At 45.4% G+C, this 27,556-nt stretch overlaps 2 protein-coding genes across 4 annotated transcripts in view; both read left to right on the plus strand.

The window, feature by feature from the left end:
* Positions 1-27,556, plus strand: part of PHACTR3 (phosphatase and actin regulator 3) — a 225,049-nt gene that overhangs the window by 17,360 nt on the left and 180,133 nt on the right. The window lies entirely within an intron of this gene.
* LOC143934956 (uncharacterized) lies at positions 15,436-27,132 on the plus strand. Its single transcript, XM_077458500.1, has 2 exons — positions 15,436-15,495; positions 25,981-27,132. Exons 1-2 carry the CDS (start codon positions 15,436-15,438, stop codon positions 27,130-27,132), a joined length of 1,212 nt encoding a protein of 403 aa, XP_077314626.1.

Below are 27,556 nucleotides of genomic sequence, written 5' to 3' on the forward strand. Positions count from 1 at the left end.
GCTGTTATAGCTGCAAAGGGTGGGCCAACTCAATATTGAACCCTACGGACTAAGACTGGGATGCCATTAAAGTTCATGTGCATGTAAAGGCACGTGTCCCAATACTTATGGTAATGTAGTGTATCACTTTTCAGTCATTTGTCACTGTACAGTTTTTTGTTCACATTTAGACAGCAGATTGTGGTGGACCCATGTTATGTCTAAGAGCTGCAACAGACTTGTGTTCGTATATATCAGGCTACCTCCGAACTGTCATGTTTAGGTCTGGAAAAAACAGAAAGGTACACAACCCTTTTCTGGACCTGGAAAGACTTTGAGGTAGGCAGATGTAAACGGACACAAGTGTGTTTACATCCACCTGCCCATAGACCTGCATTGTGAAGGCTGGTGTGAAAGGGGCCTTTCTAAAATGGTTTTATTCTGAGTGGAAGATAATGAAGGCAGCTTTTGTATGTAGGAATGAATGGGATGAATGATAAAGAGGGTAACACCTCTGAAATGCATAACCCAATTAGGTCTAGATGGCATCTTCCCAAGATGTGCAGTGGATTGGGGAACACATTTAACCCCTTGATCACCCCCTGGTGTTAACCCCTTCCCTGCCAGTGTCATTTATACAGTAATCAGTGCATTTTTATAGCACTGATAGCTGTATGAATGTCAGTGGTCCCAAAAAAGTGTCAATAGTGTCTGTTCTGACAATGTCAGAGTCCTGCTACAAATCGCTGCCATTATTAGTAAAAAATAAAATAAAATAAAAAATAAAAAAAAATGCCATAAATCTATACCCTATTTTGTAGATGCCATAACTTCTGCGCCAACCAATCAATATACTCTTATTGGGTTTGTTTTTTGTTTTTTTTACATAATAAATGTGTGTGTGTGTGTGTGTGTGTGTGTGTGTGTGTGTGTGTGTGTATGTATATATGTATGTATATATATATATATATATATATATATATAATATATGTATATATGTGTGTATGTATGTATGTATAAGTCTCGTATGGGAACAGAGGGCAAGGGTGAAGAAACTCAGGCACCTTGAAGTACAGGAATAACAAGTCTCTAGTACCACCCAGAGAGTAGCCACTCGCAGCTGGGCACTTCAAGGCTGAACAAATCTCTAGCCAGAGATTATGGCAGTCAGCATTTTGACTCAGAACTTGTAAAATCTCTGACCTTGAACAAGTTGTAACTGAAAGTGAACAGGAACCTTTTTCCTCAGTACCTGGAACGTTCTCTGCCTCCTTGACAGTACTGGAAAAAGTGTGGATTCGTCAATGTCCTTTCCAACTCAGTAACCAGGCACTTCTTGGGATGCCAGCTTGTCGGCCCTCCTCCGAAGAGTCCTCCCCGGTCACTTTCACGACCTGTGGTGCCCCTCCAAGCCGAGAGCACGCCCGGACACCTTGAATCCTCCCTCAGTTACTGTGCCTCAGACCAGCCGGTTCCGAGACTCGGGAACAGACGGATCCTTTTCCCAGACCAGGTAGGTCTATTGGGGGTAACCAACCGAAGCATGTTGCGGCGAACGCGACCGGGACCCCTTGCGGGTCTACCCCAGTCCAGAATCAGGAGCATACCGATAGGACCTCACGAACGAACCACCCGTAACACGTGACCCCAACATCTTAAGTACCCCTTCCCAGACTCCTCAGCGGGGCCCGGCACACCCACTGATTGGTTCCGAGGAAGCTGATACCCAAAACGTCCAACCAGGCCTGGTTCTGGCCTGTCATGTGCACCTCACTGTACACATGACCAGGCAGAACTTCTAACACAGCCCGGCCAGACTGATGTCAAAGTTAACCTCCATAATTAACCCTCAGAACCCCACTACTGTTCTGAGGCAAAAACTAACTTTACACATGAATGACACTTTGTCCAAAATGTCATCCGCTACATTATTATAGAAAAAAGTTAAAAATATTATTACTTTTTTTTTTTTTTTTTACAAAATTGTTTTTTGTTTATAGAAGCAAAAAAAAAAAAACACAGAGGTGATCAAATACCACCATAAGAAAGCTCTATTTGTGGAGGAAAAACGGACAGCAATTTTGATTGGGTACAGCGTCACACAATTGTCAGTTAAAGCCACACAGTGCCGTATCGCAAAAAAAAAAAAAATGGCCTGGTCATTAAGAGGGAAAATCTTTCAGTCCTTAAGTGGTTAATTAGTATAGTTGTCACCCGAAAATACAATACAAATACACTTCAACACATTACAATTTTTTATTCTGTCATACGAGAATTTTCGTAACTTTAGTAACCTCTCCATTTTCGATATGCGACTAGCATGCAAAAAAAAACGCACGATCTGTCGTCTGATTTTCGGATTGTGTGTATGGGCCATTAAGCACAGTCAACTAGACTTCTGTCATGTTGAAGACATTTCCCATTCATCAATTTTACGAGTATCTGGAACAATCTGGAACACTAAGGAACAATGAGGGAGGCTTTATGTTGGGAAATGTTCCCAACTCTCAATTAAAAAGAAACCATTTGGGCGAGTGCTGAGATGTCTTCATCTCTACAGTAAAAACAATCCGAATGTAACTTCTACCCATTCATATAAAGATGTGGTGCAGCAGATTCCTTGTATAGTCTTCTCTCCCTCTACCAGGATTATTATCTTTAGGACTCATTCACAGGGGTGTAGCCATCCATACATCCATGTGAAGGGCAGGCTTCATCCGCAAGGTTCCATGCAACCGCACAGGGCCGCTGATAAGGCAGTACAGCCAGCCCTCCTGTACTGGCCCCATCAGTTCAAAAGGGGGGGGGGGGGCAGGCACCTGCTGCGCAGGAGGGCCAGCTGTACTGCCTTACTGCAGACACTGATCCTCTTCTGTCTGGCCCTGCAGCGCTGCCAGCTTCTCCTCCCCTCCCTCCCTCCAGCATACCTCCCAACATTTTGAGATGGGAATGAGGAACACCTACCCTGTTTCCCCCCAAAATAAGACCTAGCGTGATTGTCGGTGATGGCTGCAATATTAGCCCTACCCCCCAAATAAGCCCTAGTTAAAAGTCTTATTTTCAGGGTAGGGCTTATTATCGGGGAAACAGGGTAGGGCTTATTTGCGGGGTAGGGCTTATATTGCAGCCATCACCGACAATCACGCTAGGTCTTATTTTCGGGGAAACAGGGTACTAGCAAACGTATGTAGGAATAGGACACGCCCCCTGCCACACCCCCTTGAAGGAGAATTAACCAAAAAAAAAGGTTAATCAAATCCACAAGAGCTTTTTTTTTTTTAGGACTACTATTCCTTTATATTGGCTTTAAAGATTTGCAAATACAGTCATTTAGAAATTTGATGAAAGGTTTAGCACTGGGAAACACTTTTTGAAAGATAAAAAGTGCATTTTATATACAACTATATAGATCAGACCAAATGAGGGACAAATGAGGAGGAATGAGGGACAGAGGGACATTGCTCCAAATCAGGGACAGTCCCTCAAAATCAGGGACAGTTGGGAGCTATGCCTCCAGCAGTGCTGCAGAGGGATCAGTTTTAGCATCTGCATACCTATCCCCCTGTTTTCCAGCCCCCCCCCCCATGTGTGCCCCTTTTCCCTGCAGCGTTTCCGGCTTCTCCCCTCTCCTCTCTCAGCGGCAGCTGCTGCAGGTACACAAGCGGATGTTTCAGGATGAAGAGAGGGGAAAGGGGGGTGGTAAATATGTCATATAATAATGATTTTATTGTATTTGTAGCAAAAAATTATTTTTATATTATCTGGGGGGGGGGGGACCCTGTCATGTAGGCATTATGGGGCCCCACATGATTTCTAACAGCAGCCCTGCAGCCGCATACAGGCGGCCACTTCAAATCAATGACAGGCGGAAGGCTGCATAGACCTTCTTGAATCTCCAAGCACATCCCTGACTGTACATCCCTGCAGGACTGATACACGGATCAGCACACAGTCTGCCCCGTATGGCTGATCCTGATGTTCAGCAAATCATGGCTGAGCAGATCCGAACCAGGATGGGGGAAGAGCTCGTCTTTCATGATGCTACGGGCCTCTGCTGCCTCTATTCCTATTTTCTTTCTATTTTTAGGCAATGCTGTTATTGGTCATGTGTAAAGGGACGGGCACAGACACACAATTAGATTCCGCATTAGTAGATGTCAGTCTAAAGTGAATGACAGTTAGTGTGCTCTGTGCAGTGTATATCATAAACACATTACATTTTGTAAATAAAATATCGATTTCACCTTTTTTTTTTCATCCTTTGTTGCATCTCAGTGCTGTTAATCACCTGCAGCCTCTTTGCAGCCGCTTCCTTTTTACATGCGCGCTAGCAATAGCTCATTGGTGTGCGCAGCCTATTGCATTTTCTTTTTTTTTTTTTTTTCATTTATCTGTCTTTTATTATAGAATTTCATAATTTACAGACCAGTATACATTCTTGTTGAAAAATATAATGCTTATCTCCTTATTAACCACTTGCTTACTGGGCACTTGAACCCCCCTCCTATCCAGACCAATTTTCAGCTTTCAGCGCTGATGCACTTTGAATGACAATTGCGCGGTCATACAACACTGTACCCAAATGAAATTTGTATAATTTTTCCCCCAAATAAAGCTTTCTTTTGGTGACATTTGATCACCTGTGCAATTTTTTTTTTTAAATGTAAAAAGCCCGAATTGAAAAAAACATAAACAAAAAAAAAAACGGGTAATTTTTGTTCCACATTGATGTACGCTGATGAGGCGGCACTGATGGGTCACAGTGATGGGCACTGATCGGTTACACTGGTGGGCATTGATAGATGCCACTTGTGGGCACCGATAGGTGGCAGTGATGTCAGATGGCATAAATGAGGCATAATTGCGTCTTTCTTTTCGGGACCTATGTCCCTTTAAGGTGAGCTGGTGATCGCCTTTTTTTTCTCCTCTGCTGTCAGCGTGAGGAAAAAAAAAAAACAATCACCGAGCTTTTGTATTGATCATGTGATCAGCTGTCATTGGCTGACAGCTGATCACATGGTAAGGGGCTGGGACCAGCCCCTTACTCGGATAGGTGATCACCTGAGTCTCAGTGATACGGTGATCACGGCGCTCGCAGGGAGCGTTCACAGGGGAGGACGTCATATGACGGCCTCCCGGGAATTCAGATCCGCTCTGTGGCCGTCATTCGGCTATAGCGCGGATGTCAAGTGGTTAAACTAATACATAGTTTCCTTATTTCTAAAACCATATATGCATGTTCTGAAAAATATTCTTTCTTTTTCCTTGCAGATATTATCTATATGACATAATTAGCTTATACACATCTACAAATAATAACTACATATATACAAACATAAAAAAAAAATGAACCTAGCCTATTGCATTAGGGTGTGCACCCTGGAACACAAACGTGTGTGTGTGTGTGCGTGTGTATCAGTGTTAATTTTGTCGACTAAAACATTTTAGTCGACTAAATTAATATTATTTTAGTCGACTAAAACTAAAATGGGACTAAAACTAAAATCCCATTTCAGTCAAAAGACTACGACTCAAAATTAACACTGGTCTGTAGTGCTCAGTTCAGACCTCAGTGCCATAATAAATAACATGAGATTTTTCACTCCAGCAGTATATAATGAGTTTGGAAATTGTAGAGAAATGTTAACTAATGCATTACAATTTAATTACACCTATTCGATTTTAGACGACTAAAATGAGTTTTAGTAGACTAAAATGTACTGGAGATTTAGTCGACTAAATATGACTAAAACTAAAACAATTGCAGAAGACTAAAATGGGACTAAAACTAAAAATGCAATTTTTTGCATTAGATTTCAATGCTTCAGTTAAGAATGAGACAGGAGCGATCAGTACAGATCACTCACTGTGTTCGCTCAGAAAAGGAAGGGAATCGGCACCACTCAGGTTGTTTAGGGTGTGCCCAGGCACTGTCGGCACACCCTGTGCGCACGCCTATGCAATAGCTGTGTGGGGGGGGGGGGGAATCGGCACCACTTGGGATGTTTAGGGTGTGCCCAGGCACTCCCAGCACACCCTGTGAGCATGCCTATGCAATAGCTGTGTGGGAGGAATCAGCACCACTCAGGGTGTTTAGGGTGTGCCCAGGCACTGTCGGCACACCCTGTGCGCATGCCTATGCAATAGCTGTGTGGGGGGGGAATCGGCACCACTTGGGATGTTTAGGGTGTGCCCAGGCACTCCCAGCACACCCTGTGCGCACGCCTATGCAATAGCTGTGTGGGGGGGAATCTGCACCACTCAGGGTGTTTAGGGTGTGCCCAGGCACTCTCGGCATACCCTGTGCGCACGCCTATGCAATAGCTGTGTGGTGTTTCAGTGAACTGTGCCTGCAAAATGTTTATTTAAACCTGCACTTGTAGTCCCCTTGGTGACAACAAGGAGTGCAATTGGATGGTAGGATAAGAGCGTTGTCACCCTATAATGGTGCCTGAAGAAAGTCCTTCATGGTATTAATTAAAAAAAAAAATAATTCTGATTTAAAGAAGATTTATACGTTTTCAACATTGTATAAAAATGTTCAAGATTAGATGAGATTTTAGTGTATAGGTTTACTTTTAAATATCAGCTGCTGTGACATTGTGAGAAAATGTAAGTTTGGTGAGCTAATACTGAATAGTCATTTCATTCGATCGGAGTTCTTCTTTAAGAGCCTTCAATTACCAAAGGGAAATCTGTGTGATCACAAAAGTTCTGTCATATTCTTTTCTGGTGCTTTTGAAGACGTTCAGTAGAGAAAGACAAAGAGAGATTCCTGTGGATAATTGAAATGCTCTTGTCATTGATCTTTCATTACACTCCGCAGTCCTCCTGTGATTTATTGCTGGTTCTGTTACAGCCTGTCCTCCCGGGATCTCTGTACAGTAAGTGCTGGCTGTACACTGTAAATACAGCTGGCCAGTCTGATAGGAAAGTGCTGCAGGATAGAGACGATACGATAGGCCCCGTGTGAAGGGATATATGCCACTATTGCAGAGAGGAAACAAATATTCAGAGGTGGATCAGTACCCTCCAGAACTTGTAAAGTCAAGCTGTGACCTGGCTCCCATGGTCCATCACCACCATTGTTGGCAGTTTTACTATATAACATTGAGGCACGGGAGGAAGTGGGTGGTGCAATGATGGTCATCCTGTCCAAACACCACATCCCGTCTTCAAAGATGAATTCCAGGTATACTATAATTTTAAATGGATACATTGATCCGGTTTGGACCAATGAAACTTTGTATATTCCTTACCTGGCTGATACCTCTGAAAGCTGGAAATCACTGAAGTAGACAATACTACTCCAGTGATCTCCACTATCTTCCAGGCCTGTGTGTTAAGCCACTCGCTGATGCATTCTGAACGTAGGAGGTCAGCCATTCAACACGGGTGCCATTCAAAGAATGCTTTGGCTGAATGCAAAGCATTCTGTGATTGGATTAGGTGGAGAGCGTGACATTGCCTCCCTGCATCTCCACAATATCCAAACAGATAACTCAGGACGGGACCTGGATACAAGTGGAGATCACTAGAGTAGTAGTGTCAAGTAGGCGCACAAGTGCCGCCCCCTCTCTCCAGCCACCCCCTCTGTGTAGTATGGATAGATTCGTGCATTGCATGAATCTATCCATGGGTGCTGTAGCCACCCCCTATTCAGGCGCCCAGTCCCGTTTCGGATGCTGGGCTCCAGCAGCGCGGGGGGGTGTTTTCGAAGCACCTGATTAGAGCCATAGGCTTCAAAAAAGGTCAACTGCGGTTGACCCAGGTGTGTTAGCAAAGCAAATGTATATTTGCTTTGCTAACACAGAACCGTCTCTCAGCCAATCAGGAGGCGCAGATGTAATACTGGTCACCTGATTGGCTGAAGGCAGCGGTGATCCCATTGGCCCCCTCGCAGAACAGGAAGAAGACGAGCATGGAAGACACAAGAGCAGTCGCCGCACTACCAGTCCCACAGCTCGCCGCCTGTCCCATTACCTCGGCCAGGCAAGCGGGTGGGGGGACACAGTGGCTACATATTATTGGCACAGGGGCTGCAATTTGCTGAGTATAGTGACTGCATATTATGGGCACCGAGGCTGCAATTGATGGGCCCAGTTGGCTGCATTTGCTGGGTACATTGGGTGCATATTATGGGCACCGACGCTGCAAGTGATGGGGCACAGTTGGGTGCATTTGCTGGGTACATTGGGTGCATATTATGGGCACCGACGCTGCAAGTGATGGGGCACAGTTGGGTGCATTTGCTGGGTACATTGGGTGCATATTATGGGCACCAAGGCTGCAATTGATGGGGCACAGTTGGCTGCATATGATGGGCACAGTTGGCTGCATTTGATGGCACAGTGGCTGCAATTGATGTTTTTGTTTCAGAATTTTTTAGTTTGTTTGCGTGCTCCCCCCCCCCCCCCCCAAGAATTCTGAGCACCAGCCATCCACTGGTGGTGTCTACTTCAGTGATTTTCAGCTTCCAGGGGCATTAGCCAGGTATAGCCTATACATGGTTACATTGGTCAAAGCTGGACCAATGCAACTATGTAAAAGTATACTATACCCAGAATTCATCTTTATAATAGTAGTTCATAGACAAATACATATTCTAAAAGACTTTTAGGCTTCACCGCTAATCTCATTACACAAAAACGCCCATGAATTAAATTGCGCCAATTCAAACTGCATGGCAGCCCACGTTTATTGAACAAAACGGAAAGTTCACATAATCATTAGTTGCTCATGCAGGGGTTCGTCCACATAAACATTAATAGTCTACTGAAAATGCCAAGCCACCTGACTCCCGTTAGCAGCATTGCTTCTCTTCTTACTAGTCCCTCTAAATGTGTTACCCAGCTCTTCTGATTCACTTAGCTCTCTTAGTCTTTAGTCACAGGCCCCTGCTGCATGACCCACTCTTAGATTCTGGATAGGGGTTGTCCTGAAAACCCAATAGGAGCCCACCTGATTCCTGGAACAAGAACTCCTACTGGCTACTAGGTGGGGCCCCTCTGGCCCCTCTGGCCCCTCTGACCCCTGGTTGAGACCTCCTGTCTCTTGACTCTTGGCTGGTGCTCCTCTGACCCCTGGGTGAGACTTCCTGTCTCCAATATGGGAGCTTTCTCCAAACTGAGAGCTCTGAGCTATCCTTAGGCTTCAGTATATAACCACGCTGCCCATCTGTGTAATCACACAAGTAAAATCTTCTGAACACAGGACTGAAAGTTCCATCCCACTCTTTGGAACCTTCAAGCTCCAGGCTCCAATCTGGGACTACAGAATCTGAAGAAAACAAAAAACACAGCTTTTTCCTCTCAGGAATCATAGTCTGAAACGTCACAATAAGCCTTAATGCAAATCACGTGTCCTTTTCTCCTATATTTTCCCAGTGGCAGGGCCTCACACTGGCACAATATATAAAAGCACCTTTTTGCAGGAACCCCAAACGAATACACAAATAAAAGTACATACTGTATACTTAGGTGTAATGGGTATCCTTAACAGGATTGACTACCCTTTCCCAGCCACTTAAAAATTCCTACATGAACTAATAGACCTTCATTGCAATTAGATAAGCCTCGGCTTCAGGGTGCTTTGAAACAAAACCGAGCCACCTAAAAGCACCTCTTGGTATCTGCTAACTCAAAGTGTCAGTTTAGTAATTTTCACATCTTCTGTAGAACTGCTTTAAAGCAGTCCTTGTATCAGAATGGGAGTGCTACTTGCTCATTGTTCCTGTATTAAAATCTGGACCAAGTCTCAGTTTTCGTGTTAGAACAGAATTTGGCCAGTCAGTAGGAAGAAGCATTATGTGGGGAGTAGCTGACCAAGGTGCTGAAATGAGATCCACATGGCTTTGCAGGGTTTGTTGTCTGGATATGTGACTGAGAGTATTGCAGCCAAAGGTTCATCATAACAATTAAGCATCCAGGGCTGGACTGGGACAGAAATTTGGCCCTGGACTTCATCCAGACTGGCCCACTTACATTTTGAGTGTCCCATCAGCACTCCCTTACATCAGAGTGTCCCATCAGCACTCCCTTACATCAGAGTGTCCCATCAGCAGCCCCCTTACATCAGAGTGTCCCATCAGCACCCCTTACATCAGAGGGTCCCATTACCAGCCCCCTTACATCAGAGTGTCCCATCAGCATCCCTTACATCAGAGTGTCCCATCACCAGCCCCCTTACAACAGAGTGTCCCATCACCAGCCCCCTTACAACAGAGTGTCCCATCACCAGCCCCCTTACAACAGAGTGTCCCATCACCAGCCCCCTTACAACAGAGTGTCCCATCACCAGCCCCCTTACAACAGAGTGTCCCATCACCAGCCCCCTTACAACAGAGTGCCCCATCACCAGCCCCCTTACAACAGAGTGTCCCATCACCAGCCCCCTTACAACAGAGTGTCCCATCACCAGCCCCCTTACAACAGAGTGTCCCATCACCAGCCCCCTTACAACAGAGTGTCCCATCACCAGCCCCCTTACAACAGAGTGTCCCATCACCAGCCCCCTTACAACAGAGTGTCCCATCACCAGCCCCCTTACAACAGAGTGTCCCATCACCAGCCCCCTTACAACAGAGTGTCCCATCACCAGCCCCTTTACAACAGAGTGTCCCATCACCAGCCCCCTTACAACAGAGTGTCCCATCACCAGCCCCCTTACAACAGAGTGTCCCATCACCAGCCCCCTTACAACAGAGTGTCCCATCACCAGCCCCCTTACAACAGAGTGTCCCATCACCAGCCCCCTTACAACAGAGTGTCCCATCACCAGCCCCCTTACAACAGAGTGTCCCATCACCAGCCCCCTTACAACAGAGTATCCCATCACCAGCCCCCTTACATCAGAGTGTCCCATCAGCACCCCTTACATCAGAGGGTCCCATTACCAGCCCCCTTACATCAGAGTGCCCCATCAGCACCCCCTTACATCAGAGTGTCCCATCACCAGCCCCCTTACATCAGAGTGGCCCACTGAGCCATCAGCCCACCGGGAAACTCCCAGTAGTCCCAATGGCCAGTACATGCCTGTAAGCATCTATCACTATTTAGTAAGCCGGTAACCTGAAATAAACGTGCATATCAGGTGATACGCTTGCTTGTTGCGGGGCAGTAACTCACCGCTTCAAGCTTGGACCAGCAATGGTATTTCTGTCCTAATAGGTTCTTTTCAAAGCTGAGGTTTAGGTGAGGCAATATTTGCATAGTTATATTGGTCCAGCTTGGAAATGCTTGTTCAGAAGTAAGGTTTGAGAGATGATAAATATTTGGGGGCATCTTTTCAGGGTATTCTGATCCTCTCTGGCTTCTGCCCAGGGAGAATGTGTGTTTAAAAGGATCACAAAGGACATGGACCTTTCCTCAGCCAAGAGCTTTAACTGCCTGCTGGAGTGTATTCCTGGAGGGAGCTGGCCTTTCAAAGAATGATCTTGCCAAAGAGTTTTGCTAATGCCGCGTACACATGACTGGACTTTCCGGCAGAAAAGGTCAGACGGTCTTCCCGATGGACTTCCGATGCTGACACACAAACGGACTAAAGTCAGTTCGAAAGACCTTCCGTTTTAAACGTGATGACGTACAAGGGGACTAGAAAAGGAAGTTCAATAGCCAGTAGCCAATAGCTGCCCTTGCGTCTTATTTGGTCCATCAGACCAGCATACAGATGAACGGTTTTCCCGACAGGAATTGAGTCCGTCGGACAGATTTGAAACATGTTCTATTTCTAGGTCCATCTGAATTTTTTTTTTTTTTTAAGAAAAACAATCAGATTACCCCACACACGATCGGATTATCCGACGGAATGATTCAGTCGGACCTAGTCTTCCGGTAAGTCCGGAAGTGTACTACGTGGCGTAAAAAAAACCTGGGTGGAAGTCATTCCTGGACATGATAAGGAGGATTTCTTTTCCATCAATCAAAGTATTTGACTGTTTCCAAAGGATCAAGAGGGAACACTGTGGACTCTGATGTAAAAGGGGAACACTGTGGACTCTGATGTAAAAGGGGAACACTGTGGACTCTGATGTAAAAGGGGAACACTGTGGACTCTGATGTAAAGGGGGACCCTTGTGCTTAACTTCATTTAAGAAATTATATTTAATTGCAAAATATATGCATAGTTTATATAAAGAAAATAATTGCTGTGCGCCACTAAAGTGTTCGGGTTTGACCTGAACAAAAGATGGCAGCCCTACCTAAAACTGACAAATACATTTTAGACGGAGATGCAATGGAGGATGCCACCCTGGCTGTCCCCCTACCTTCTATCCAGATGGATGTAGAGATAAAAAAAAAGGATCAGGGCAGTTATGTCGGGAATTACTCAGGAGATACCTGTCCTCCAGCCTGCACTGTCATTTTCTCCCAGTGACTTGTATCATCTGACGGTGTCACTTCTTGGCCCACACTGAGGATATAATGCTCCATCTCTCTCACACGCTGCTCTACATTACAATTTACATGAGAATGACTGAGTGGTCGCAAGGTGACAGGAAAGCTCTCGAACACGGCACAATGATATAATCACTCTACCGGCAGTCGCTTTCACTCCGGTCACAATGGGGAACGTGTATTATTAATCTTCTCCCTATGATTTCAAAGAGCTGCAGCTGAATTTCAAACTGTGCTGTTGTGACACAAATACGCCAATCAATATGCAAATCTATGGAAAGCACATATAGAATCGGAACTCTTTTTTTTTTTTTTAAGAAGGAGGTAAAGCTTGTGGTTATTTATATTTTGGAAGAACAGTCTTGGATCCCCAAAATGGAGCATGGGTGATGGGTGGGGTTCCACTGAAATGCGGGCAGGGCTGCATGGGTGTACTTGACGCAGTTATGACACCCCCTGCTTTTCTATGATAGCAGGCATCATCCGTCTTTTAACAGACACACAGCAGTTGGCAATTAATTCAAGAGAAGGTTTGGGGGATTTTTCCTAATCAGAATCTTAATGAAAATCTGTCAGATTGGGGGTAAAAAAAACTCCAATCCATGCGGTGTAGTAGGCCTTATGTACACTATATTACCAAAGGTATTGGGACGCCAGCCTTTACAAGCACATGAACTTTAATGACATCCCAGTCTTAGTCCAAAGGGGTCCAATATTGAGTTGGCCCACCCTTTGCCGCTATAAGAGCTTCAACTCTTCTGGGAAGGCTGTCCACAAGGTTTAGGAGTGTGTCTATGGGAATGTTTGACCATTCTTCCAGAAGAGCATTTGTGAGGTCAGGCACTGATGTGTACGAGAAGGGCTGACTCAGTCTCCGCTCTAATTCATCCTAAAGATGTTCAATAGAATTGGATTGAGGTCAGGGCTCTGTGCCGGCCAGTCAAGTTCCTCCACCCCAAACCTGCTCATCCATGTCTTTATGGACCATGTTTGTGCACTGGTGTACAGTCATGTTGTAACAGGAAGGGGCCATCCCCAAACTGTTCCCACAATGTTGGGCACATGAAATTGTACAAAATGTCTTGGCTTGCTGATGCCTTAATAGATTCCTTCACTGGAACTAAGGGGCCAAGCCCAACCCCTGAAAAAAAAACCCACACCATAATCCCCCCTCCACCAAATGATTTGGACTAGTGCACAAAGCAAGGCCCATAGAGACATGGATGAGCGAGTTTGGGGTAGGGGAACTTGGCTGGCCTGGACAGAGTACTGACTTCAACTTGATAGAACACCTTTGGGATGAATTAGAGCAGAGACTGCGAGCCAGGGCTTCTCGTCCACATCAGTGCCTAAGCTCACAAATGTTCTTCTGAAAGAACGGTCAAACATTCACATTGACACACTCTTAAACCTTGTGGACAGCCTTCACAGAAGAGTTGAAGCTGTTATAGCTGCAAAGGGTGGTCCGACTCAATATTGAACCCTATGGACTAAGACTGGGATGCCATTAAAGCGAAGCTCCACCCTAAAGTGGAACTTCCGCTCATTGGAACCCTCCCCCCCCCCCTCCGGTGCCACAATTTCAGGGGGGAGGGGGGTGCAGATACCTGTGTAATACAGGTATTTGCACCCACTTCCGGGCATAGATAGCCGCAGATTCTGTGGGTATTTACGTCACTTCCTGCGGGGCCCCCGCTGTCTGCTGGGAAACACACGGATCCCAGAGACAGCAGGGACCATCCTTATTGAGCAGCGCGACTCGTGCATGCGCAGTAGGGAACCAGGAAGCACTTCCTGATTCCCATACCGAAGATGGCGGCGGCAGCACCTGAGAGCCGATCGAGAGATCGGCTTTGGGTGCCGACATCGCGGGCACGCTGGGCGGGTAAGTGTCCATATTTTAAAAGTCAGCAGCTGCAGTATTTGTAGCTGCTGACTTTTAAAAACAAAAAACGGCGGAACTCCCGCTTTAAAGTTCATGTGCGTGTGTAAAGGCATGCTTCCCAATACTTTTGGTAATAAAGTGTACCTTTTGGCAATTCAGGAATGGGGAAGGACACTTTGCTTCCTCTGCCTTCCCACAATACAGTGTCCAGTTTCTGAGCCACCACTGGCCAGACCGCAGCACTGACATATGGGGTAGGTGAACTTGCGGAGTGTACTTAGCTGTGTACATAGTACTGACTATATCAGTTATAATGGCCGAAGAAGTAGCAGGATTAGATAAGCAACACATAGAGTAAATTAATCTGTTGCTGTCCGTGTAGCACATAGGTGCAGTTTCAAAAGGGTGAGCTTTAATGCCCACATGTCTCTTATATGTCCTGCTGGGCTGCTCATGTTTCTGTACTGAGAGAACGCTCACTGCATGAACCCAGCACAAAGACCAAGCATAGGAAATAGATAAAGTGGTTGTGAACCCTAACAAACCACTTTGACCTACAGGTAAACCTAGATTAAGGCTTACCTGTAGGTCCAAGAAATATCTCCTAAACCTACACGGTTTAGGAGATATTTGCCAAAACACAGGCACCGCTGTCTACGGCGCATGCGCTGTAGACAGCGGCGTGCAGCTGCACTGAGCTGTCAACGGTGATATGCCGCGAGTGGCGGCTCCCATGCACATGAACGGGAGTGACATCATTGCGGCTTCGTCGAATGACAGCCCCGGAGCAGCGAGACCCACTGAGAAGATGGACACTCCGGACTACAGGGGACAGCGGTGACATCGCTGGCTCCTGTGTCAGGTAAGTGACACATAATGGACTACTATGCGATGCATAGTAGTCCATTATGCTTTACCTTTGCAGGGAATCAAAGAGGAAGTAAACCCATCAGGGTTTACTTCCTCTTTAAAACTCATTTCGGTTTTTTGCTTTCCAATAGTGAGATTTTCTTTCACTTTCTATTCCAATGGTACAATAGGAAGTGAGAGTGAGAGAAATCGCTACTTCCACATTTGTCACCAAAACAAATTTTCTTATTTGAAGCTTTCCCCTTTTTCTGTTTTGGAGGCAGCCATAATATTTTTGATTTCCTCTCATTTTCTATTCCAATGAGAATGGTCTCTGGTTCAGTCCTCATTCACACCGAAGGCGGGTTTGAAATCATGCTGAACATTGTGAGTTGGGGGGGCGTGTTGAAAGACATCTCTGCGGGTTCATGCACAGATGTCTACTGAAATCGGCCCCGAAGTCGGCAAAAGTAGTGCAGGAACTACTTTTGGGAATCGGTGTGTGGCGTTGCAAAGTCTGCGTTGCACTGATTTGGATGGTGCTGTTGCAATAGGCTGCAATTTGGCATGCTATGTGAACGGGGGGGGGGGTCAAATAGAGAGGGTGAATCTTTCCGGAGGAGACACAAACAACAATAAAACTATTTCAAGGCTTTGAGTTCCTTACCGCTATAACCAAAATCCTTTTTTGGGGGGGATTACAGATTTACTATTAAATAAAGTGATCAAAAAAGCACAGGTGATATCCATGAATGCTAAATGCAATAAAGTGATGTTGGGAAAAGGTATGTGCAGCATTTATCTGAACTGAAAATACCTGTAATTCTACAAGGTAAACTTAGGTGTAAACCAATCAATGTGGATAGATACGGTGTTAGCCACCAAACACAATTATTTCCGGTTCAATAACCAATTCTATGTACAGCAAAAGGGTATGGCGATGGGAGCGAAGGTTGCCTCTAGTCTTGCCAATCTCTTTATGGCCAAGTGGGAGGAGGATGTTATCTATGCCCAGAATAGACCTCAATTGGTCCTCTGGGCTAGATATATAGACGACATCCTCCTCCTGTGGGACGCTAGCCCTGAATCTTTGCACCAGTTTTTCATTTCATTAAATGAGAATGATCGAGTTATCTAGCTAACATATGAATTCAATCATAAGAAAATTTATTTTCTGGATTTAGAGATTGAAATCTCTGATCGACAATTTAAACTCAAAACTTACTTTTAACCCCACTGACCGCAATGGGTTTATTCCAATCGACAGTTGTCACCACAGATTAGTTCCTTGCAGCCCATTTTTGTGTCTGCAGAAGAACTGTACTGATGCCCAGGATTTTAAACAAGCCCTAATCTTGAGAAAGAGATTCCTTGACAAAAGGTGCGATCAGGGTGAGGTTGATTCGGAATTCCAGAAAACCGTTAAAGTTGATAGGAGGTCTTTGTTGGCAGATAAACCTCGCCAAAGCAATGACGATTCCTGTAAATGGTCTATGTTTACCTTTTTTTTCTATTCAACACAGACAAATTAAACACATCCTTAATAAACATTGGGATATGTTGAAAAATGATCGCATTTTGGGTCCATTGTTTTCTGGATAGGGAAAAGGTCATCTACAGAGGTGCCCCTTACTTACAGAGTAATATTGCTCCTATAATTATTCACCCTCCCGTTAGACCCTCTTTTTTTCACAATCAAATGGGTTATTATCCTTGTAAAAAGTGTAATGTGTGCCAACACGATGCACATGGTAGAAGACACAACAATTTAGATCCACGGTTACTAATCATTCTTACTGTATGAAACATTTTTTCACATGTGCCACTAAAAACATTGTTTATCTGGTGACTTGCTCATGTGGCAAGCAATATGTTGGTAGAACTATCCGTTCTTTTTCAGTGAGAGTCAAGAAACACATAGCCAACATTAAGAAAGACGTTACCAATCACAGTGTACACAAACATTACCAGCAACGTCATAATCGTGACCCAAGAGGTACAGAATTTATAATTATAGACAGATACATTCCCCCTTGGAGGGGTGGAGCTACTCCCAGAGGTGTCTCATGTCTAGAAACTTTCTGGATTTATGAGTTACAGTCCTACCCCCCGTCCGGTATTAACGTGGAGTGGGAAATGAACGCCTTTATAAATAAGGCATGATGCTTTTGTACTAGCTGTCCTTCACATCACCTATACCATTCTACATGTATTTAGAATTATGGATTTGGGTATCATATACATTATAGAGGGGCTATTCAATTATTTACATGTATTTTTTATTTTTTTGTAAAGAGTCCTCCCCTGGAATGCTCGAAGTATACTGGGTCTCTCCCGGACCGGAGACAGCACCCATCCACCATGGAATCCTTCCTTAGGTCCCTTGCCTTGGGCTAGCCAGCCCCAAGGCAACAAAGTCGGGTGGAACTGCACCCCAGGCCATAGCCTTCTCGGGGGCTGGTCAGGAGGACCAGGACCATATACTCAGCACAGCATACTGGACCGGAACCCCCGAACTATGTGACGTCCGTGTCTTAAATACCCTCTCCCAGAGGGCACAGAGGGAGGGCCACTCCCACTGACCTGACTCCGAGAGGGAATAATTCAAGTGTCTAACCAGACCATAGTTCCACGCCCGCCACCAGAGACAGTGCCCCCTGTGGCCAGGCTGAACATCTCACAGTCCAGTCAGACTGACACAGAAGCCAAATTTAGTCAAATAGGCCCAAACCAAACTGTAGTTTGGGTAAAGCTTTAAACTTGAAAAACATAGCGCATGCTCTTCAGGAGCCCACCTATATGTATATATAATATATATGTATATATATATATATATATATATATATATATATATATATAAAATAATATAATAGAATTTATATATATATATATATATATTGTATATTTATATTTTTAATGTGCTAATTAATTCTTAGACCTTCTTAGATTCTATGGACATGGTTTAGATGACCAACCCTGACTCAATTTTTCAAATGTATTCTTTAAATGATTACTACATTTTTTTAATATATTATTCAAACCCAATTCAAATACAGAACTAATGCTAGGGGAAGGGAAGGGGATCATCGCTCCAGGTGGAAATGTGGATATAGAACTCTCCTCAGAACTGGAACACCAGGTTCTGGCTAAGCATATAGCAACATAAGCCAAAAAGGAAGTTCTGGAATATAACCTTTATTTGCAAAATGTCCAACAGATACAAGCCACAGCAAAAAATGGGGAATAAGAAGTAGACGCGTTTCACACTTAACAGTGCTTAGTTATGAGTTATGACTAAGCACTAAGTGTGAAACGCGTCAGAAAACAGTGCTTAGTCATAGCTCATGACTAAGCACTGTTAAGTGTGAAACGCGTCGGCTTGTTTGTCCCATTTTTTTGCTGTGGCTTGTATCTGTTGGACTTTTTACAAATAAAGGCTATATTCCGGAGTGCGGCTGTCCAGAACTTCCTTTTTGCCTCACAGAACTAATGTTGTTTGAACGCGGTTTAACCGTTATAGGTTTCACTTCCTTTTTGTTGCATTTGTTTATTTGAGGGGTGGCACTATGAGTTCCAGGCTATTCTTGGCAATTGTGGCTGGTGACGCGGCGGATATAGATGTCGGCCTGATTTTCAGAGTGAGGCTTCACCCGCACTTGTCTGCGCCATTTTGCTATTCAGGAAGCAAGGCGCTGATGACGCGGCGGATGGGGGTGTAAGCCTGTCTTTCAGAATGAGGCTTGATCCACAGGCGTCCGCACCACCTTGCTATCCATGAAGTAATTGAATAATTACGCATATGCGGTGTCACTGATTTGTACTCTACCTGGGGGTCATATTTTCTATTTAAACGCAATGACCATGACAATCTCACACCCCAGATGATTTCTGTTGAGACGAAACGCGAAGGGTCAAGCTCTGTTGGTGCCATTGCGTTCTACTAGTCGATACAGGAAAGATTACTTGCTCAAGCAATTTTTATCCATGGAAATGTGTGTTCTGGATTTTATTCTGACAATACATTTTATACATTACGGTTTTATACTATGTGGAGAATTTTTGTCTCTTTTGGATATACTGTTTGAGTGGTTTAAGGAAAACAATGCCTATACGTTGGTTTGAGGTTATCTGTCCTATACAGTGGTCTCAGAGATTGAGCCAAGGAATGGACGGAGGGATAATCCCCTAGTGGCCAGGATGAAGTGGTGTGGAAGCTCCATCCTTTTGGTGTTTTTACAGCTCCTGCTTGTTTTGGCTCATTTGGCATAAGCCTAACTGGGTCCACATGTTCCGGTAAGGCTCTTCTTAGCTGGTGGTGGTTGAATCTTTTGCAGTTGTGATAATTACTGTTGGCATTGGGACTCCGCTCCCCTCTCTTTGGACCACTTATTAGAACATTTTGTTTTTTTACCTTAATTGGACTTATTGTTTTATTGGATATTATTGTTTTATATGTATCTATCCACATTGATTGGTTTACACCTAAGATTAACTTGTAGCATTACAGGTATTTTCAGTTCGGATTAGCGCTGCACATACCTATTCCACACAATTCTGTCTCTTGCTGTGCTGGCTGCTTTAGTATTCACTTTGGATATTAGTGCAATATTCCCTCTTCGTTTTCATAATAAAGTGATATTAACATGTTTTGTTCTTTTAGCTAAGATTAAAAAAATTGGTTTATACTTCCATACCTGCTCTGTGCAAGAATATTGCACGGCGTGACTCTTTACTACCTCTTCTGGGGTCCCTCGCCAGCACTCTCCCCTCCTCTTCTCCTGTGTCCCCCCTAGCAAGCTGCATGCTTTGGGGGCACACTCCTGAGCCACGTTGTGTGCACCCATAGACACACACACAGCCATAGGTGTGTGCAGACTATTGCATTAGGGTGTACACCCCAAAGTTAAAACACACATGCCTTTCTCTGCAGCCTCAGTTGCATTGGACGGTGAAATAATGGGAAGTGTTCTGTGCTGAGCGGCTTCCTGTTCATAGATGGAAGCATAGTAAACAGTTTACTATGCTTCAGTTATGAATGAACACAGTGAATGTGTTCACTGTGTTTATTTAGCAAAGGAAGGGCTAGCGAATGACATATCGACTAGCCTTTCCCCCGCTCTTCATGCTGAAACAACCCCCACAGCAGCCGATGGGAGAGGAGAGAAAAGGAGGGAAGCCAGCAGCACTGTGGGGGAGGGGCAACACGGGGGAAGCCCATGCAGTAGGGGAAGTCATATCCACACAGTGTGATTAGAGTGTGCCCAGGCACACCTGGCACACCCCCTGCACACGCCTATGCACACAGTGTTACTCTACTTCCTCCTTACTGGATTTGAGTGATTGGCTCCTGCTGCTGTCCTTTGAGAGCAGAAAGGGAGACCAGCACTGCTGCAGCTTGCCACAGCACTGAATTGATAGAGGGCTCAGGTAAGAATTGGGGGGGGGGGGCAGATAGTGGAAGGTTTTATTTCCAGGATCCCTCCAGCTACCCCTTATACCTACTTGAGCCCAATCTTGACCCAGCAATGTGCACGTGAGCTGAGGCTCTCTCCGCTTTCTCCCTCTTCATTGGCTCATATACAGCAGTGGGAGTCACTGGCTCCTGCTGTTGTCAATCACGGCCAGTAAGGAGGGAGTGGGGGGGGCGGGGCCGAGCCATGCTCTCTGTGTTGTATAGACTCACAGAGCAGGACTCGGCAGTGAGCATACGATTCCCTAAGAGCAAGTAGCTTGTTATGGGGGCACTTGGCGGGGGTGGGGGGAGGAGCTTAAAAGAAGAGGATTGGGGTGCTCTGTGCAAAATTATTACACAGAGCAGGTAAGTATGACATGCTTATTATTTTTAATACAAAAACCTTTGAGGGTTTACAATTGCTTTAAGGTAATAAAAAAAAAATTTGACTTTAGAAACACTTTTCTTTCTTAACGGCACCCTTGTGCATCTGTAAACGCAGCACGTTTGTGGGTGCATGAATCTACAGTGCCTTGCGAAAGTATTCGGCCCCCTTGAACTTTTCAACCTTTTGCCACATTTCAGGCTTCAAACATAAAGATATAAAATTTTAATTTTTTGTAAAGAATCACCAACAAGTGGGACACAATTGTGAAGTGGAACGAAATCTATTGGATAATTTCAACTTTTTTAGCAAATAAAAAACTGAAAGTGGTGCGTGCAAAATTATTCAGCCCCTTTACTTTCAGCACAGCAAACTCACTCCAGAAGTTCAGCGAGGATCTCTGAATGATCCAATGTTGTCCTAAATGACTGATGGTGATAAATAGAATCCACCTGTGTGTAATCAAGTCTCTGTATAAATGCACCTGCTCTGTGATAGTCTCAGGGTTCTGTTGAAAGCGCAGAGAGCATCATGAAGACCAAGGAACACACCAGGCAGGTCCGTAATACTGTTGTGGAGAAGTTTAAAGCCGGATTTGGATACAAAAAGATTTCCCAAGCTTTAAACATCCCAAGGAGCACTGTGCAAGCGATCATTTTGAAATGGAAGGAGTATCAGACCACTGCAAATCTACCAAGACCTGGCCCTCCCTCTAAACTTTCAGCTCAGACAAGGAGAAGACTGATCAGAGATGCAGCCAAGAGGCCCATGATCACTCTGGATGAACTGCAGAGAACTACAGCTGAGGTGGGAGAGTCTGTCCATAGGACAACAATCAGTCGTACACTGCACAAATCTGGCCTTTATGGAAGAGTGGCAAGAAGAAAGCCATTTCTCAAAGATATCCATAAAAAGTCTCGTCTAAAGTTTGCCACAAGCCACCTGGGAGACACACCAAACATGTGGAAGAAGGTACTCTGGTCAGATGAAACCAAAATCGAACTTTTTGCCCACAATGCAAAACGATATGTTTGGCGTAAAAGCAACACAGCTCATCACCCTCAACACACCATCCCCACTGTCAAACATGGTGGTGGCAGCATTATGATTTGGGCCTGCTTTTCTTCAGCAGGGACAGGGAAGATGGTTAAAATTGAGGGGAAGATGGATGCAGCCAAATACAGGACCATTCTGGATGAAAACCTGTTGGAGTCTGCAAAAGACCTGAAACTGGGACGGAGATTTATCTTCCAACAAGACAATGATCCCAAACATACAGCAAAATCTACAAAGGAATGGTTCACAAATAAACGTATCCAGGTGTTAGAATGGCCAAGTCAAAGTCCAGACCTGAATCCAATCGAGAATCTGTGGAAAGAGCTGAAAACTGCTGTTCACAAACGCTCTCCATCCAACCTCACTGAGCTCGAGCTGTTTTGCAAGGAAGAATGGGCAAGAATTTCAGTCTCTCGATGTGCAAAACTGATAGAGACATACCCCAAGCGACTTGCAGCTGTAATTGCAGCAAAAGGTGGCTCTACAAAGTATTAACGCAAGGGGGCCGAATAATTTTGCACGCCCCACTTTTCATTTTTTTATTAGTTAAAAAAGTTTCAAAAATCCAATAGATTTTGTTCCACTTCACAATTGTGTCCCACTTGTTGGTGATTCTTCACAAAAAATAAAAATTTAATATCTTTATGTTTGAAGCCTGAAATGTGGCAAAAGGTTGAAAAGTTCAAGGGGGCCGAATACTTTCGCCAGGCACTGTACATGATGCTGCAGCACAATGCCTGTGGGTGCGTTTTTGAAAAAACTTTGGGGACCTTTTTAAGTGTGTTTCCTGCAGGTACAGCAGCCCATACAAATGAATAGACTGCTGTACCTGCAAATATGGCCCAGAGGTAATGCAAAGGTGTGAACCTATAGCCTAATATAGGAGGTGTGTTACTGGCCAGATCACCAGTCGAAAACAGAGGGGTGGGGGAGCCTAAATGAAGAAAACGAATGCAGCCACCACTTCTGATGATTGGTAAACTGCAATCTATTACATTTTTGGGTTGCTTTAAAGCGGAGGTCCACCCTAAAGTGGACCTCCGCTCATCGGAACCCTCCCCCCCTCCGGCGCCACAATTGGCACCTTTCAGGGGGGAGGGGGGTGCAGATACCTGTACAGTACAGGTATTCTGCACCCACTTCCGGGATAGCTCTCTGCGGAAAGGGGCGTAGATTACGCCCCTTTCCGCAAGTGCCCGCCCCTTTCCGCAAGTGCCCCGCTGCCTGCTGGGAAACACACAGATCCCAGAGGCAGCGGGGACCATCCTTATTGCGCAGCGCGATTCGCGCATGCGCAGTAGGGAACCGGGAAATGAAGCCGAAAGGCTCCATTTCCTGATTCCCATACCCAAGATGTCGGCGGCAGCACCCGACAAGACGATCTAGAGATCGACTTCGGGTGCCGACATCGCGGGCACGCTGGACAGGTAAGTGTCACTATTTTAAAAGTCAGCAGCTGCAGTATTTGTAGCTGCTGGTTTTAAAAAAAAAAATAAAAACGCGGAGTCCCGGCGGACTCCCGCTTTAATTCCTGCCAATATTTTGACATTCATCCTCAAACTGCATCTTCATCCTGTCCTGATCTCCCTTTTAAAACACTTTTGTCCAAACTGTGATCTATATATAGTAGCGCTGATTAGGGATGGGGCGAACGGTTCGACCCAAGCACAAGTTCAGGCCGAATTTTTGCTGTTCGGCCCAAACTCATGATCGGGCCAAACTGTTCGCCCCATCCCTAATCAGTGTATTGCAAGCCCTGATTGGCTGAAGCAGTGAAAGCTTCAGCCAATCAGGGCACAGAGCACTGTCAGAGTCATGATTGGACACTGTCATGATGACTTTATCCAATCATGGCTCATTCCTGCCACACAGTATAAAAGTATTCTTTAAATGGCAGCCATTTTCAGTGTGATTTCGGCATGGAGAGTGATATTACAGGGTTCTGTTCAATGCTATTAGTTAGTGTACTATACTGTGCTATTGTGCTTCAGTTGTCAGTGTAGAATATTAGTTTAGTGTCAGTCTAGGGATAGTGTGAGTGTAGTGGGGACCATCATTCAGCTTTGCATAGTGTGCAGCTACAGTAGGGACAACTCAGATAGTTTCAGTGTAGTGAGACCGTGTCAGTAATCTTTACATTAGTGTATAGTTAGAGTAGGGACTGTTCAGATAGCGTCAGTGTAGTGACGGTTGAACACTATTTGATTGCGTTATTGCCAGTTTAATGCCATATTGTTTTGTGAGTTATTGCCAGTTTAACGCCATTTACTTCTGTGTGCGTTACTGCCAGTTTAACGCCATATAGTGTTGCGTGCATTACTGGTGGTTTAACGCCATTTACTTCTGTGTGCGCTACTGGCAGTTTAACGCCATTTACTTCTGTGTGCGTTACTGCCAGTTTAACACTAATTTACTTCTGTGTGCGTTACTGCCAGTTTAACACTAATTTACTTCTGTGTGCGTTACTGCCAGTTTAACACCATATAGTGGTGCGTTACTGGCGGTTTAACGTAATTTACTTCTGTGTGCGTTACTGCCAGTTTAACACCATATAGTGTTGCGTGCGTTACTGGCGGTTTAACGTAATTTACTTCTGTGTGTGTTACTGCCAGTTTAACGCCATTTACTTCTGTGTGTGTTAATGCCAGTTTAACGCCATATAGTGTTGCGTGCGTTACTGGCGGTTTAACATCATTTACTTCTGTGTGTGTTACTGCCAGTTTAACGCCATATAGTTCTGTGTTGTCACTGTACGTTTGGTGCATTATATTGCAGTATATTGTAGTGTATCCGTAGAGTGTGTCTGTGTAGTGTGAGTACTAAAATTAAAATGCACCAAACACCACTTTACATAGATTAAAGTGCATCTACGTACAGATTTCCACTTCTTTACATTTGCTTATAAGCACCGCCCCCTCCCTCCCAATAATGTCTGGGGGGACAAGGAGAGGCAGACGTTCCCTTGGCACTGTAAGGGGGCCAGCAACAAATGTGTCCACAGGCAAAGGTGGACGTTGTGGTCAGTCCGGGCATCATTTCCTCTGTTTAGTGAGTTGGCCTGTGCTATCCAGCCACAGCATGCAGAGGAGGTGGTGGACTGGCTTACGAAACCTTCCTCATCCTCCTCATCCTCTGTCACCGTTGCCAGAGTGGATAAACCTCCCTCCTTGTCCACAAAGAGTCATTTTTCTGCACCTGTTTGACAGGTGTATATCATTGCAATTTTTTACAGCAAGGCCAATTCTTGCTTTCATCAAGAATACCTCTATAGGGTGAAGGTGGGAAGGCGCCACCGACACCCAAAGACCAATTTTCACCCACCCATTACTTTTATACAAAGTCAAAGTGACACCAGAATGTATCCAAAACATCTCCCATCTTGTTCCCAGTGCACTACATTGTGGCCTCATCATACACACCGGCTCCCCAGCTGTTGCTGAGCAAAATAAAGGCAGCTAGCAGGGAAAATGTCTTTATTTATTTTATTTTTTTGGCTTTATAAATACAATTATTGCTGCAGCAGATGCAAACATGGTACAGATCTGCCACTTTACAGATAGACTAAGGGGACCCCCCGGCACTATATTGGAAGGAAATTTTCATTTTTATGCTTTTCACTTTAAAAATCAAAAAATCACCGCTCATTAAAAAATGACATTTTTCACAAACTTTTTTTTTATTGATACATGTCCCCGAGGGCACGACCCGGACCCCTATAACCATTGTATGCCCAATTACTTGCATATAAGCCTTCAAAATGGGCACTTTTGATTTTGGATCCCATTGACTTTAATGGGGTTCGTTATTCGGGTCCAAACTTTTGTGGTGTTCGGAAGTTCTGGTGCGAACCAAACAGGGGTCCATTCCGCCCATCCCTAGTGCTGATGATGTATTTGGGATGTGTAGTGGGAGGTGGGGGTGAGATGGGATGGCAGAGGTGTGCCCAGTGCTGGCAGTGAGATGACATTGTGCCTGGTAGGACAGTGAGGAGCATGGGGGCAGCGATAGGCACAGGGGGGAGGACAGTGATGAGGATGAAGACAGTGAGGGGGACAGTGATGAAGATGGGGACATTGATGAGAATGAGGACCGTGATGAGGATGGAAACAGTGAAAAGGACAGCAATGAAGATGTGGACAGCGATGAGGATGGGGACAATGATGAGGATGAGGACTGTGATGAGGACAGCGATGAGGATGAGGACAGCGATGAGTATGGAAACAGTGAAAAGGACAGCGATGAGGATGGGGACAGCAATGAGGATGGGGACAGTGATGAGGATGGAAACAGTGATGAGGACAGTGAGGAGGATGTGGACAGCGATGAGGATGGAAACAGGGATGAGGACAGCGATGAGGATGAGGACAGCAATGAGGGTGGAAACAGTGATGAGGAAAGCGATGAGGATGGAAACAGTGATGAGGATGGAAACAGTGAGGAGGACAGCAATGAGGATGGAAACAGCGATGAGGACAGTGATGAGGATGAGAACAGCGATGAGGATGGAAACAGTGATGGGCACAGTGAGGAGGATGGGGACAGCGAGGAGGATGGGGACAGCGATGATGATGGAAACAGTGATGGGGACAGCGAGGAGGATGGGGACAGTAAGGAGGATGGGGGCAGCAAGAAGGATGGGGACAGCGATGAGGACAGTGAAGAGGATGACAGCGAGGAGAACGAGGACAGCAAGGAGAATGAGGATGACAGTGATGGGGACAGCGATGATGATGGAAACAGTGATGGGGACAGCGAGGAGGATGGGGACAGTAAGGAGGATGGGGGCAGCAAGAAGGATGGGGACAGCGATGAGGACAGTGAAGAGGATGACAGCGAGGAGGATGAGGACAGCAAGGAGGATGAGGATGACAGTGATGAGGATGAGGACAGTGATGAGGATGGAAACAGTGATGAGGACAGCGAGGAAGATGAGGACAGTGATGAGGATGAAAGCGATGAGGATGGGTTCAGTGATGAGGATGAGCACAGCAATGAGGACAGCGATGAGGATAACAGTGATGAGTATGGAAACAGTGATGAGGACAGCAATGAGGATGGAGACAGCGATGATGATAGAAACAGGGATGAAGACAGCAAGGAGGACAGCGATGAGCATGGGAACAGCGAGTAGGATGGGGACAGCGAGGAGCATAGGGACAGTGATGAGGGTGGGGACAGCGATGAGGATGACAGCGATGAGGATGGGGACAGCGATGAGCATGGGGACAGTGAGGAGGATGAGGACAGTGATGAGGACAGGTGAGGAGGGTGATGAAGACAGTGATGAGGATGAGGACAGGGATGAGGACAGGGATGAGGATGAGGACAGTGATGAGGATAGGTGATGAGGAAAGGGATGAGGATGAGGACAGGTGATGAGGACAGTGATGAGGATGAGGACATGTGATGAGGACAGTGATGAGGACAGGGATGAGGACAGGTGAGGAGGTGGAGGAGCTCCTCCTCATGCTGGTGGGATGACTCATCTCCGGAGATCCTCCTCGCACAGTCCGCAGTCTCCTCTATGGGGATGTTGCGGTTCTCTCCGCTGACAG

This window comes from Lithobates pipiens, unplaced genomic scaffold (genome assembly GCF_037356315.1).
Source record: "Lithobates pipiens isolate NorthernLeopardFrog02 unplaced genomic scaffold, aLitPip1_a1.2 Scaffold_28, whole genome shotgun sequence".
Lineage (NCBI taxonomy): Eukaryota > Metazoa > Chordata > Amphibia > Anura > Ranidae > Lithobates > Lithobates pipiens.

Excerpts from the sequence above, each read along its gene's own strand:
- LOC143934956 (XM_077458500.1), top strand. The coding sequence starts at position 15,436 with ATGGTCTCTGGTTCAGTCCTCATTCACACCGAAGGCGGGTTTGAAATC. Across the intron at positions 15,496-25,980 it reads TTGAAATCATGCTGAACATT|GACAGTGAGGAGCATGGGGG; the intron begins GTGAGTTGGGGG and ends TGTGCCTGGTAG.